We start from the raw sequence: 15,501 nt of genomic DNA on the forward strand, positions 1-15,501 counted from the left end.
CATAGACTGTATATAAGAAGTGGACATAGTCATCATGACGCCACCCACTGGTTTGCGGACTGACGTTTTGAAGCCTTGAGTTCGGCTTTTTGGCCGTCGCTATCTTGTTTTTTTGCAACCAGAAGTGACACAAGAGGGTGGAGCTAAGCACAACCAAACGCTGAATACTGTAAGGCATTTATAGGAAAACTTCAGTACTGACTTCCCTTTTCAGACCCAGAGGTTGCCCACTGTTCACAACATGTCCAGACTACTAAAAAGAACAAACATTGGAGTCTATTCTTGGCTTCCATTCATCAATTATGAATGGCTATTTGAGGGGAAATACCTGGTAACTATGTGGTGTGTGTATAGAAATAAAGAGCTCAAAATTGGACACAAGAAGGCTGTTACGTTTTTTGGAGAAATTGGAAAGGCTTAACTGAAATGGGACAGCCTTGTCAGCCTGCTATAAGGTACAGTACTGCAGACTCCAGAGGATGCAGTTCTGAACTGGAATGCAGCATATATGTGATACCTCTACAATAGGCTCAGCGATTCAAACTCAAGAGCCTGAATTGGTAAATCACATCTCTGCAATATTACAATATTGAGTTCTTCACACTCCCATTGAGCCTGGACAGACCGATCAGTCAATTGGTCTAATCTGTGCTCAGATCGGAGTGTACAAACTCAAGGTCGATGGCTTTCCGACGGTCCAACAACAGTATTGATCCCATATTTAACACAGAGATGTCGTCTTTTCCAGCATCGATCCTCCATTCTCCCGGGCAGGACATAACAAAACAAAGAGACATCCAATTGTGCTCTTTCGCCGCCGCCGGCACATTTATCATAGTTCGCTAGTACTTGGGGAGGACGGCAATCAAATGGAGGTGGGGAGAGGGGGTGGATGCACGACATTAGCATGATGGCATGCTGCCTGGATTCAAGCCTCCCATCCAAGACACTAACACGGTGTAACCCATTCAACAATCATTACAAACCAGAGGCCTAAGAACAATGCAGGGGAAGCTGGGAACCCAAGATTTCAATTACATATCTTATCATCCAGACCCACAACAGAACTGTTATAGAATAGGTTGATTGTGAGGTGAAGAAAAGGGAGATTACAAACTTTCTAGAAAACTGAAAACTCGCCCTTCCTTGTCTAATGTGCGACCACTGGACTGTGAATTAAGGGGCATGACCTAGCAAGCCTTTAAAATGATGATCGTGACTCAGCCTCTGTGAGCCTGACATTAATCTGAAGTGCATTGGTGCAATGTGGCTCTGAGATATTGACTATGTTAATGGAATTTTTAAAGAGTAGACAGATCAAAATGAAAGCCTTTCTGCATAAAGGCCGATTACCCACAAATTAATGTAATCTTGTTTAAGTGAAAATCGACAGAATTCACATACCGTTGGCCGTTTTGGTGTAATTTGGCCTCTAAATTAGGAGTAAGGCAGTTAAGACTCATTATCAAGTAGTCTGACTCAGTGGGGAAGCTATTTCAATTTCAACTCCTGAACTGACAAGGTACCCGTAATTGTTTTTTCTTTCCGTTATCTCTTTTCTAAGCACACAACTTAATCCTTACATCCCAGCCAGTCACTCAGTGTCCCATATGGGCGCAAAGTCAATTAAACATTAGTGAACTCAATGAAAGGCAATGCCAATCAAACCCCTTATTTAATTGCTGCCCTGGAATGTGAGCGGTTGGAGTAATGCTCTCTGGGAGTTTTCCCACCTGACTTTAGCTGACTTTAGGGTGAGGAGATACTTGTTGGCTTGGTCTACCATATTTTGAGTTTTTGTTGTGTTTTATATGTTATGATGTTCTTATTTATGATCATTTCAACTGTGTAAATTGGCTTTGAGTTTCATGAAAAGCGCTGTATAAATAAAATGTATTATTATTATTACTGGATATTAATCAATAATATATTGACAAGACATTGCAGAACAGGGATATCATTATTGCACGATCGTGTCTAGGTAACATGCAAATTACGAAACACTCGCGAGATGGTTGAGGTTAGGCATTGACCTCGAATGGTTGAGGTTCGGCATTGACCTCGAATGGTTGCGGTTCGGCATTGACCTCGAATGGTTGAGGTTAGGCATTGACCTCGAATGGTTGAGGTTCGGCATTGACCTCGAATGGTTGCGGTTCGGCATTGACCTCGAATGGTTGAGGTTAGGCATTGACCTCGAATGGTTGAGGTTCGGCATTGACCTCGAATGGTTGAGGTTACGCATTGACCTCGAATGGTTGAGGTTCGGCATTGACCTCGAATGGTTGAGGTTAGGCATTGACCTCGAATGGTTGAGGTTACGCATTGACCTCGAATGTTTGAGGTTCGGCATTGACCTCGAATGGTTAAGGTTAGGATAGGTCGTCGGGCAGCGAGTCCCACGAGAGTGTTTGCAAGTTTTCGCAATTTGCAGGGTACCTTCCAGACACGACCTTATTGCACATATATACTTGAAAAAGTCAGATTCTTGTTCAGTGGTAATGGAGCTGTTCCATTTTATTTTTTGCATCAGCACTTTCTGTCATGATTCTCATTTTGACTAATTTGAGCCATTGTTTCATCTGCACTTCCCTATCTAATTTCGATTGTGAGTCAAATAACTGGTGTAAATGATGACACAATGTCAATTTGTGTGATGATGAGTTCTCAGAGAAGCTTAGAAAATCAAACATTGGGGTCTTTAACGTCACAATTACTCCGATAGAAGGGATCCAATCCCCTGATCTACAATACAAAACATCAGAAGGGATTTTCAAAGGAAGGGAAGTATGATAAAATGTGCCTCATAATGACGGCCTGCTTTCGAGGGAATAGTGATTTCCTGGAGTTATGTCTCTTCTCAAGGCCAAGTTAATGTCAATGGACTAATAAAATACAGCACATTTATAGTCTTCTCACACTGATAAGCTCAAGACGAGACAGAGTCTTAAAGATCAAGTTAAATTAAAACATCATACATAGTTCATGCTAATAAAGTATTTGAGGTCCTTGGAATGCTTTCTCAGTATCTATATCATAAGAACTTAATCCCTAAAGTTTAAGGGTAAAGTGCTTCTCAACCTACTAGACTGACATGATTAATTGCACAAGGCAGCTTCACACATAGCATATAGTAGGAGTTAAATGTTTCAGCGATTTTGTCTTCAACCACCACAAATCCTCTGACGGTAAGTCTATGAACTGCACACTCTGGTATAAAGCATCACACAACCGCCTGGCCAGCATACAAAGAGACACTGCAGGAAAATATAACGTTGGTGAGTCCGGCTTTCACTGCACAGCTCAGTCCCTGACAACTAGGAGTCAGTTTGCATTTCGTTTTCAAGCTTCAATTTGCTGCTTCCTGCCAACTTTGGGCTAAAAGGTAAAATGTGTGGAATCAGATAAGACAGGTGCACTATATATTTATATCAAAATCTTTCCCAGTGTAGCTTTAAATTCAGGGCATCAACAACAAGGTAAAAATCATGGTGGTCAGATTCAGATTTCTCTCGCTCTGATTTCTTGCTTTAGAAAGTAGAAGCCTTCCTACCTGTCTGCCACCAGTGATCCAGAACAGGAACCCCAAAGCTCTTTTTTGCCCATTCCAGCGTCTCCACGTCACAACGCTCTCCTGCCAGAAATAACGACCGCAACCTGCAAGGACAAAGAGTACACCTGTCAATCACCTTGAGGAGACATGACATATCTACTCCCTCGGAGGAATGGTCAAGAACACAACATCTTTCCAATAGCAAAAGTCTAGCATTCAACTTTTTAAGCAAGTGTGATTATTCACATGCTCAAACCTGTTTAACCTTTATTGTCTAAAATTGTGTATTTGAATATTTCTGCATAATGGGGTCCCGAAACAGTCTTGGAATTGTATAAATTAGATATGACTGTAAAGCTGAGACTGTTGTGGATCCAATGAGCCCAATTGTATTCATGGGTGATGATGTTAGTCCCCATAGTAGCCATTTCATTGTAGTGAGACCATTTTTGACATTTGACCTCACTGTATAAAATTACCTGAGGTGACCTCTAATATAGCAGCCTCATGAAACTTTACAATCACAAACTAGAGACCTAGACCATTCAGAGGATGGATGGCTTTCCTAGGTAGATTGACAATAAGGGGGTTTCTGAGCGGTTTCCAAAACAGAAATGCTCGCCATGCAATCACCGAAAAATGCAATTTTTGCAGAAATCTCCAAATGTCAAAAGTTTGATACCAAATCACAGCATGGATTTTTCTACGGTGTTCCTCAAGGTCTTGATGTCTTAATGGATCATTTTTATTAATTTCTCTCAAGTGGTAAAAAATGGTTAAATTTATCACCAAATCTGTGTAACAAATGGTATTAACCCAAAAATTGCTGCAACAACTTATGAGACATAATAGAGCATAGGAATGACCATCATATACTTCTATCATAATGTTCTAAGCCCTTGTACACTTTCATAATTTATTTTTAATTAATTAATTAATTAATCTTTTTTTTCTTGTTTTATGGCTAGAACAACTTGACACACAGTGCTGAGCTGCATCTCAAATTAATCTTCAGGTTCCCAGCTTTCAGATGATGTACACCACTTCTATGTGAAATATACTGTTGACCAGCCATCTCCCCCCTAAAGACCCCTGTACCCCCCTAAAAAAGACAAAAATGGGTTTTATGATAAAGAGAAGTGGAGTGGAAAAGAATAATTTAAAAATGTAGAGCAGAAAAAATGGGATGCATCAGCCTTTTTCTTGCAAATGAACAGAAATTCACATTTACTGAGAATCTGAATATGTCTCAAAGGGCCTACAACAAATCCTGGCAATTTAGTGTGGAGTACATGCTTCATGGATTTGGCCATCTCTGTGTCTTTTAAGTACTCTAATTATATATCATACACTTGATCCTCGGAGCTGTGCAGCTTGTGAGCCTCTGATTTACCTCTTTGTTTCGAGGGTATGAGACGTGTTATGAAAACTGGGTCAATTGTGAAAAACTGTGAGACGTACTATAAACTGTGGCTGAGAACTTCTCTTGATACACTTGAATGTGACTTTGAACTCATGCAATATCTCTTCATGGTAAATGTTTTTGGACCACAACCGGTTCACTTCACTTTCCCTGTGATCCCAACCGTGACTGAGTCATCCTTTCCAATGTCAAGCAGATAGCTCTCGCCACCATTGCTGACTAAAGGGTCTTTTGTGTCCTGTCTGGGATGGTTTGCCTCCTTTACGGTCACACTTTATCAGGACAGTAGAGGTAAATCATTGTTGGTGTTGAGCATCATAAACACTGAAGTCTCTAAGTGCTCAGTTTTTAGCCTCTCGCTTTAAATGTCATGGCAGAAAATTCCACTTTTTTTCTTCCCTCTAAAATGCATTTAGACTCAAAGGCATTTCAAGTTGGATGTTTGTCTTCCAGGAAACAGTCTTGGAGTAAGCTGCTCTTTCTCCCCAAGAAAACGTCATCTATATGGCCTTTCAATCAATATTGATGTGACCCTGAATCCTGAAGTAGCTGGAGACCACATCTGAATCTGACCAAGTTGTCCCTCCCTCACTGGTCCCTCCTTGTTCAAACATTAGTTTCCTCCTAGTTTGGAAAACGCTACTTCCTGGCATGAAAAACCCTCCCTCCATGACCTACAAGTGACCCAAAACACTGCAGTTTCTATCTTCAGCCTCCTCCTGATTTCTCCCACAACAGTTTTCTCCCAAACTCCCTCTGACGGCTGCCCATGGCTGCTCATATCCCACTCACAACACTGCTGGTTGCTCTCTATCTGTAACCCCCTATAAGTCCAGGCCACAGTGGACCCATAGATGCTAGTCTTATCGCTACACTTTCCCACAAATTGACTGCCGGTCATCACTCATCGCTCTCAATGCTCCGCGACAGCGAAATGGCTTTCCAACTCCAATCAAAACTTGAAGTCACATTCTATCTTCTGTAACAGACAAAAAGAGTTTCATCATGTCACTGTCTCCTCGCTGAATCGTATCATCTCTACTCCCGCTTTCTCCCTGGATTATATTCGATTCTCTTTTTCAAGCACTATGCTCTTAAACTTGATTGTTCTTGGGTTCATTGGGAATATTATGGTTTCTCTGGTTTTCAGGAACACTGTGGCTGCGGAGCATGGGCTACACCCACCAGAAAAAAATTGAGAATTCATGTTAGTAAGCAGAAAAACATCATAAATATTCTGTCTTTATTTATCACCACCCACATATTGAGGGATGCCTGGGAGTCAGTTCAGTTGCAAATAACACTTTCCCCCTCCACTAAAGGGGGACATTTTAATATCAAGTACCTGTAAGTGAGTTTTAAATCTGAATCAGGATTTTCTTTGGAGGTTTTATTTTCCGTTTTCCTCGTTGTTTGATGAGAAGTAGGCTCATTTTCTCAGACTTCTATTCAATCAGACTTCTTTTTGCAACCAGAGGAGTCGCCTCCTGCTGGCTATTAGAAAGAATGCAAGTTTAAGGCACTTCAGCATTGGCTTCACTTCCCAGACATGGAGGTTACCCACTGGTGGTAATGTAAAGTGTGATGTAAAAACAAAACCATAATCTTCAAATGATATTCCCTCACAATACTTCACATTACACTTTCTGAGAAAATTAAGTGAGTACGTGAGTACAATTTAAACGTCGTAATTGTGTAACATGATATCTCGATATATTTATCACGATACGATTCCGTTGAAAGACGATGAATTATCATATTGAATTATCACCCAGCCCCACTTTAAGTAAATGCCTGGACTCTATCAAATAATGAAGGCAGTATATCAAGGACCATAATGAAACCTCTGAATTAACAATGTACCATCATTCAGCTGTTAAGATAGATCACGCCCTGCAGGAACTGAACAACGCAACATGTGGAATAAATGAATGATTGACTCAGTGTCCTGACAGTGACCTTATGTTCCCGCTACACTCCCACTACACGCTTTGTTATCCAAGGACGATTCAGATTCTGTGGTTACAATATTTATATCTTTTTCACTTCTCAACAGCTTGTTAGTTGTTTCCAACCTTGTTCAATTAAAAATGCCTCCTTCAATCTTAGATATTGATTTCACGGCCTAACATTTTTTCTGCCCACTGATTAAATGTAGGAAGATAATTATCTACAAGTTAAGCACCATCTGTTTCAAGATAAACATCTTCACATGCAAACAGTATGAGGACAAACAAAGACTTTATTGTTCCACATTTAAACCAAGAAATGTACCAACTGTTAAGTTTATTATGGCATCCGCTCTACAGTAAGCTACCGGTGAAGGTACAATGATGGCAAATGTACTCTGAACTTTACTGATGCAGCGCTATAAAATGAACTAATAAAAGGATATTAATAGTAAAAGCAAATATGCTCTCTCAATATTTGCTCAACACTGGGCACAACATGTTAACCAATAAAAACTATTTCTAAGCTAGTTTGTAAAGATAAGGCCACACTAATCTCTACAGTATGACCTCGGAGGAGGCCAGTAAAGCAGAAAAACAACATATTCATGGTGTTTAAGGTTATCAACGTGATGCTTAAAGCTGATTCTGTGAGCTCAGTGCGGCAAAGTTGAAGCGAGAATAAATGAGACGCTGATTTAAGCAAATGAGAATATAGCTGAAGATGGTGGCAGTGATGTTTTTCACATAGATTGACATTCAATCTCCAAAACTAGCGCATGAACCCAGAATGGCTGTGCGATATAGAAATGCATCCGCAACATGGGACAAGTAGACCAGAAAATAACCTGGTGTATTCTCACAAATTTATTCTAGTTAACCTTTTCCAATCCGACCCTCTTTTTCATAGACCCATTTGTGTCTTTTTTAGGGGGGTACAGGATCTTTAGGGGGAGATGGCAGGTCAACAGTAGATGTCACATAGAAGTGGTGTGCATCATCTGAGAGCTGAGAACCTGAAGATTGGACATTATGTGTCAAGTTGTGAAAAAAAAAAAATTGAAAGTGTATAAGGGTTTAGAACATTATGATAGAAGTACTGTATATGATGGCCATTCCAATTAACTATTATGTCTCATTAGTTGTTGCAGCAATGTTTGGGTTGATACCATTTGTTACACAGATTTGGTGCTAAATTTAACCCAATTTCACCAGTCAAAATTGATAAAAATGATCAATAATCCCTCCAAAATACCACATTAAGACACCAAGACCTTGAGGAACACCATAGAAAAAGCCATGCTGTGATTTGGTATCAAAAACTTTTGACACTTGGAGATTTCTGCAAGAATTATTTTTTTTGGCGATTGGATGGTGAGCACTTCTGTTATGGAAACTGTTCAGAAACTTATTGTCAATCTACCTAGGAAAGCCATCCATCACCTGAATGCCCTAGGTCTCTAGTTTGTGGCTGTAATGTTTCATGAGGCTGTGATTATCCTATCCTATACAGTGAGGTCAAGTTTCAAAAAATGGTCTCACTACAATATAATGGCTACTATGGGGACTAAAATCATCACACATGAATACAATTGGGCTCATTGTATCCACAAGAGTCTCAGCTTTCCAGTCAATTTATGTAGTTCCAAGACTATTTAGGTATCCCAGTATGCAGAAACCATTTTCAGAGTAGGTGATGCAAAAACTGCATTGATTTTTGCCCAAAACTGCATGTGATTATCATAGAGTATGTCTGTAAAGGGGAGACTCGTGGGTACCCATTGAACCCATTTTCATTCACATATCTTGAGTCAAGAGACCCCTTTGAAAATCACCATGCCAGTTTTTCCACACAAAAATTTTGCCTGACTTCGGAGCATTATTATTCCTTAGGTTTTCTAGTTTCACGATACCAGTATCTTCACTCTAGCTCGAAAACAGAGCCCGCTACAGCCTCCGAAAGATGATAAATTCAGCCGAGGGCATCGGCAGCCCTCAAAGAGTGGAAGAGGTCAAAGGCAAACAAGGTGCAAACATCGTCACCTTTAACAGCACCGGCTTTTACTGTGCACCGAAAAAGCTCTATCGACTGGAGTCATGCACTTTGTCACTTGTTTATGACTGAGGCTCTCCGCATTGAGTTATTTCTCCCGTCTTTAAAGCACTACTGACAGAGTGTCTGCCCCTTTTGTCATGCCACATTTATGCAGAGAGCTGCAGCATTCACAACTTTAGACAGCCCTGCAGCCAGACTCACAATGTACATCGATGGTGACAAGTAATATGGCTCCAGCGCATTGATAAAGGTCCATGGCTATTACAGTTGAGCGGGGCTCTGGTGGGAGTAAATGTCTCACAGTGTCGATAAACAGACAGGGTATTTGAGCCGTATCAAATTATCGTTTAAGTCCTCTCTAGCATGAAATTATGTGTTTGATAATAAAGCTAGGAGTTTTTCTGAAAGGTTTTACCACTTCCATCAACATACTTTTAATTAAAAGCAGCATCATTACTGTGGTATTGACATATCCTTCCATGTGTTACATGAGGTGGCAAAATGCATCGACTAGATCTGGATCCATTGACACAAACATTCATATATAAAATTAAACTTTCAAGACAAGAACTGACACCCACATTGTAAGTTAACTGCTCCACTACACAAACCTTTTAAATTATAATATTAAACCGACATTCAGAGTTTCAAAATGCCACATTTTATTGGCAGAAAATCTTTTTTTTGAACTGTAAAATTGAAAGTATCATAAAGGAGCGAGTAAAAAGGCTCAGACATTGAGCCGCCCCTGCGCTAAAATGAAATCACATTTCATTGCTTCCTTTGTATTGCTGCCTCTGTGTCATGTCATGGTGACATGTTTTGCCGAGCGCACAAGGCAAATATAGTAATCTTTCACCAACCTGCCTCCTCCAAGGGGAAAAGACACATTAAGAATAAGAACGTGTACACAGAAACAGCATGTCGCTTACATGACTGATTGCGGCGGGGACGAAAACGGAAGATAAATGCCAAAGATATTTGAGGCAAAAATATTGTAAGAAATAATATAGCCTTTAAAAAAAAAGGTGCTGTGCATTCAGCACAGCGAACATCGTCAAATTCAGCACACAACGCCAGAGTTACTGAATGATTCACTGGGGCCATAGGTCATCCGCACTCAGAATTGCTTTATGATTGTGTGCTTAGAGGCATTTTCAGACTGCTGAACAGAAGGAAAGTGGTGAATTGACACCACAACCCCTCAGGTCCAAGTTTTCTCTGCTCCACACCAAACAATTAATAATTCTAATAATCTCAAATACTTCACTCTGTGGGCGAAAATTAATACCAAGAAAAAACGTGTTTTATCTATGAGCTCCAAGAGGACCTTTACCTGAATAGTGAGACACGCTGTATTATTTAATACAGGTGAGCTGCAGTGACTTGCCATTGTTTGTTATCCATCCCGATTAACACCCGAGCGAGTTGAACTGAGGGTACAGACTGTCAGATACGGAGGTGGGAGAGGGCTGTGCATCAACAGATGGTCAGAGACTAACGAGAGGCTGGACAGGCTGTGCAGAACACCGTCAGCCATGAGACGCTTTAGCACATCACTCCTGGAGTTTCAAAGCTCGACAAACTAACTGCAGTTGAAGGTTAAGGCCTACATACACTGTCTTCAAAGTTTCACCAGATTTATTTCCATTTTCAGTCCAGGCATCAGTCAATTATCTTGATAGGAGTAGGAATGGGAATTGAGAATCGGTTCCCAGTTGTCAGATTCCTTGATATCGCATGCCTCGGTGACTATCGATTCCTCTTATTGATGCTTTCTGACAGTTGCTGCGTGCACAATGACGTAACGCCATACGCACGCTGTACCGTGTTTCAGTTTGTATGGGAGCCCAGCCATGGCGGAGAGGAAAAAAACACTCAAAAGTGTCTCGCTAATACTACTAAACCTGAAGGGTGCACCCTATTTTTTCCCTGATAATGGTACATTATGCTGCTATTCATTAAAAATTTGTGTTGGGTTAAAGTAGATTATAACGTTATCATGACGTGTTCAAATGCAATCTTGTAAAATGTAGTTTTTGGTGAGAAACTTGAATAAATCCAGTTGTTTGAAGGAGATGTTTTCACAGCAATATAAAATAGATAATAGAGGGGAATTATGACCTGTTTAACTTCCTTACACTAGCTCTAAGCAGCTTATAATACATCATTAGAACTACTAATGCCAAGATTATTTATTTTTTTATCAAAGCAAATATTTAAATAAAAATAAGAATTTATTTCCTAATAATTTGAATTGTGTGTTTTTATGCAAATAACCACTGTAGATGACAATAATAAAGTAAAAGAATAACGTTTAGAATTTTTGACGGTGACTTCAGCACGGTTCTGGGACGGCAGTGAAAAATGTTAGTCTGTTAGTCAATTTATCAGGAATCAATAAGGGAATCAATTACGAATCAATATTGATAAAATATTTAAATAATCTTCCATCCGTAGATGGGAGCATGGTCTCATGGGCTGAAGGGTTTGCTAAAGATAACTCTACTTTAGGTCTTACACCGTGCCAAATTAAAACCAAGTGTGTGCATATCATAGATTTATCAGTTTTCAAATCATACACATACTGTAGTTGTGCAGAAAATCAATATTTTACTTGTTAACTATCTTAGTTTTTGAATAGCCTGAAAGACTTGGCTTCTTTTACATTGAGATTACCAAGGCTGAAAACAACTATTACTTTCATAGCCCACGGTAACCTCTCCAAAGTGGCTTTGCTCTGTTTTGTTTCGCAAATTACAATGACATAAAAGCAGCTAATCTTCACTGTCGATGAGATGCTGGAACCAAAAACAATTTGCTTTTAAAAGACTGATTAATTATTAGTATTTATCAGAATTGTCAGTCAGTCATTTTAGGACTAATCTCCATGGTGCAATATAAAAATGTACTCCTTCACCTAGTGCTTTATTTAATAGAAATACTGCATTATCAAAAAAAAATTTTTAGTTTTGGTTCTAGGGAATGTCCTGTTGTGTGAAGTGTTGCTTTCTACCTGGACAGGGGGTATTTCTTCCCAATTGCAGCATGGGGGTCTTGTTGGCGAATGGCTCGGATAGCTGTGGGTGCTGTGAACAGGGAGGAGACTCCGTGTTCAGACAGGACACGGAAGAATGCCCCAGGGTCTGGAGTCCCCACAGGTTTACCCTGTAAAACAGACAGTACAGCAACACCTGGTTAGTCCACCAACTGTAGCATGGATGCACGGATATAAAAATCAAAATGACTCACAGCCTACAGAGCGGATAGCAGATACAGAGATTATTGCGGAAGCTCAAAAACATCACAGCAATATCTCTACGTTGTGTTCCACGGTACAAATCCACTTCAACTACAAACCATGAATATTCATAGAGCAGCTGTTTAAACTGGAGAGGCTCACTGGAAGGCTGCCTTCCAGACAGATGGGCACCAAAATCCATGGATTAGAAACACAGTTGCACTATAGGAGTGTTGTTTGTCAAGGAGAAAAGACAGACACCAAAGAAGTCTGCAGGCAAAACGCCTCAAACAGCAATTTCCTCTGTGTTTTTTGGTATTCAACTAGCCTGTCCTTACAGTGAGGAGATAACTGCAGATGAATGAGAATGGTAAACAGCAGCAATGAGTTCCGGGTGTCATTTTTGCTCTGAATAAATATTTGTGTCCGTGTATTGATCAGAGGAAAAACAATAGGTTGGCAGCTTCATGCCTGGAGAAAGACAGGCTGTTGGTACAAGAACCTTCGTGGCTGGAGTCAAACATTGATTTAAGGAAGGCAGATTAATTCATTGCCAAGCAGAACTGCTTCCTACAGGTGAGAGAAAGCCTGAGTACAAATGTAATGAGAGTCCCTGAACATGAGGAAATACACTGTAAGACGCACACGGAAAGATCAACACATATTCCCCTCTCAGCCCTGGTCTACAGATTTAGTTGCATGCTAATAACCTTCCTTCTGCATAATAAGAAGCCCGCACGGAGAATCTATTCCACTCGCCGATGGGCGGTGGATTCACAAAGCAAAAGCCAAATTACCTGTAATAATCGGATTCATCAATATCAAGTGGCTGTTGAAAACACACATTCATGCAGAAATATATTTCATTAAAGCTTGTTTATCCCTTCGCCACTCGTTTTATGAGAAGTCAGGTGTGCTGCATGTCAATGTTGTGCTCAGTGGAGGGGCTGTGTCCTTAAAGTGTGAACCGATACTGTTGGGTGAAATTAACATTTTGCTGAAATATACTGTATATATGTATTTGTTCCACTCCATTCCATTGCAACCTCCCACATATTTTTTTTGGGGTAAAATAAAAAAAAAAAATGCTTTACCAATTTAAATGGAACACTAAAAGATCTGGATTAAGGTGGATTTCATTGCATTTGCCATTTGATGGAGTTTGTTTGCAGTTTCCCAATGTCTATTGGTACTATTGTGCTGTACGATTAACATACTGTCAGGAGCAAATATTGAAATACTGCTTCTGCACCACTCACAAAGAGTGATTTAATTACAATTACTTTTTAAACATTATATTCTTTCATCTAGGACTGGGCCATATGGCTAATAAAAAATATCTCGATTGAAATTGAAATTTTCTCTGAAATAAAAATTTGTATCATCAATTTTAATTATTATTTATTCATTTTGTTTTATTTATTTATTATTGGCAGAATGGCTGACTGATTTATTGATTGAATGTAAAATTCAATCATATAAATCACGTTCACCGGTAGGTTGCTTTTGTTTTGAAGTTAGTTCTTACACACTCTTACCGTAATGCCTAGTATATACGCGTACCGCAAATCAATGTGGGGGCTAGTTTGACTGTCTTTTTCTTCCGAAATGGAGGCTGGAATCTTTCCTCACCGTTTCCGACCTCGACACGTGTAAACTTGCTTTGGCGCTTCACTTCTTTCGTTTTCTACAAGCTCTTTCCCTGCTTCCCTCCAGGTACAAAAACACACGCCAAACGTCATACATACTCGCCCACTTCTTTTTGTGTCTACAGGAGAGAGTGATTGAAGCGAAACGCCAAAACGAGTCTCATGCCGGCAACTTAAAAAAGATTACGTGACAGTTTGTACTCAATGTTTTCGACAGTCATTTACTACATCCCACGTAGAACAACCCCTAATACGCGAAGTATATACGATATATCGCCCACCCCAAACTTAAAAAACATATTCTGTAAACTGAAATGTATTTCTAACGCCAGTGCGGCAGGGCATAAAATGCACATGCAGGTGATACATTGACTGACATTAGTAAAAGAAAAGGAGTGAAAGACTAAAATAGAGAGAGCTGCAGTCTGTCTCTTGACAGCGGACTGTAGCAGCCAGAGTCAAACATGGCAACAGAGTAAAACAGAGTCCACACGAACTGGAGTCGTTAACCAAATATGGATGTATTCAGCCTGCAGAGCCAACAGAGGCAGATGCCAGGCAGACATTAAAACCTGACTCGTACAGCTTCGGAGGTTGAACAGCTCAGGTTTTATTGCACATTTTCTGGTAATTCAAGGTGATTGCAACACTGCTGTTGTTAGTTTTCGATATTAAACCTCGCCTAAGGGGACATACCTCGTAGAGAATTGTGCTATTACCGTGAAGCAGGGGACCATAGCAGATGTATGAATGGCCGACCACCCAGCCCAGGTCTGACGCCGCCCACCAAACCTGCAACAGGTTAAAAAAAAAAGGTGAAATATGTACAGATACTCTAAAGGAAATACTATAAATGTAAATCAAATAGCTTATGTATTATATAGATGTAAATGAAAATAGAAACAAGTGAAACATACTACTTCCAAAACATATGACATATTACATAGTCATGAAATCTTCTTTTCAAGTACAGAGCAATCTCTCTCTGTGCTCTCAAACGTGGCTGTAACGCAGAAAAAGGATGCTTTATTGCCTTACATCTCCAGGACTGAGTCCATAAATATTTGACATGGTCCATTTCAGCATCACAGCGTAGCCTGCAGTGTCTCGCACAACACCCTGGGGGACAAGATAAGAAAAAAACATCAGACTGGTGACAGGTTTTTTTGCGCTAGGCAAAGAGGCAGACGTTTAATATCAATCTAAACACAGCCGCTCAGCCCTGCTCCGCTGAAGGGGATGGCATTTTGTTTTTCAAATGATGCTTCTCAAACTGACTCCAATTTCTGGCTTTTATTAGTTAATGGTGCTGTATAAACATTTTCGAAGCCAAAACAGTCTGTCCTCAAGTCTCCAATTATAGAGATTTTTTCTAAAACGTATCATCTCCCTACAGCAATAACTGAGAAAGTCGCAGTAACTCAGAGGAAAAGCTGGCAATAACAGCACTATTAAGCTCAGGAACTAGCCGGCAGGTGGATATTTTATATCATCTGTTGGTCAAAGACAGAATGATGCTATTTGAAAGGAGCTGGGGGTTTTTTTCCATTTGAAACTGCCTGCAGGCAATTCCTCCTGCATGAGCTCCAGCTCCCGCTGTGGAAATGCTCTGTCTTATTTACGTCACGGT

The 15,501-nt window shown here is 40.1% G+C and overlaps 1 protein-coding gene across 2 annotated transcripts in view; it reads right to left on the reverse strand.

Moving 5' to 3' along the window:
* The window catches only part of acss3 (acyl-CoA synthetase short chain family member 3), a 45,986-nt gene that overhangs the window by 21,602 nt on the left and 8,883 nt on the right, over positions 1-15,501 (reverse strand). For both annotated transcript variants that reach the window (XM_074625832.1, XM_074625833.1), the window contains exons 6-9: positions 14,910-14,990; positions 14,568-14,663; positions 11,998-12,149; positions 3,554-3,657 (exon numbers count right to left, since the gene is read on the reverse strand). In XM_074625832.1, the coding sequence (XP_074481933.1) occupies positions 3,554-3,657; positions 11,998-12,149; positions 14,568-14,663; positions 14,910-14,990 (433 nt within the window). The remainder of the gene's footprint in view (positions 1-3,553; positions 3,658-11,997; positions 12,150-14,567; positions 14,664-14,909; positions 14,991-15,501) is intronic.

The sequence above is a fragment of the Sebastes fasciatus genome, chromosome 23 (assembly GCF_043250625.1).
Source record: "Sebastes fasciatus isolate fSebFas1 chromosome 23, fSebFas1.pri, whole genome shotgun sequence".
NCBI classification, from domain to species: Eukaryota; Metazoa; Chordata; class Actinopteri; order Perciformes; family Sebastidae; genus Sebastes; species Sebastes fasciatus.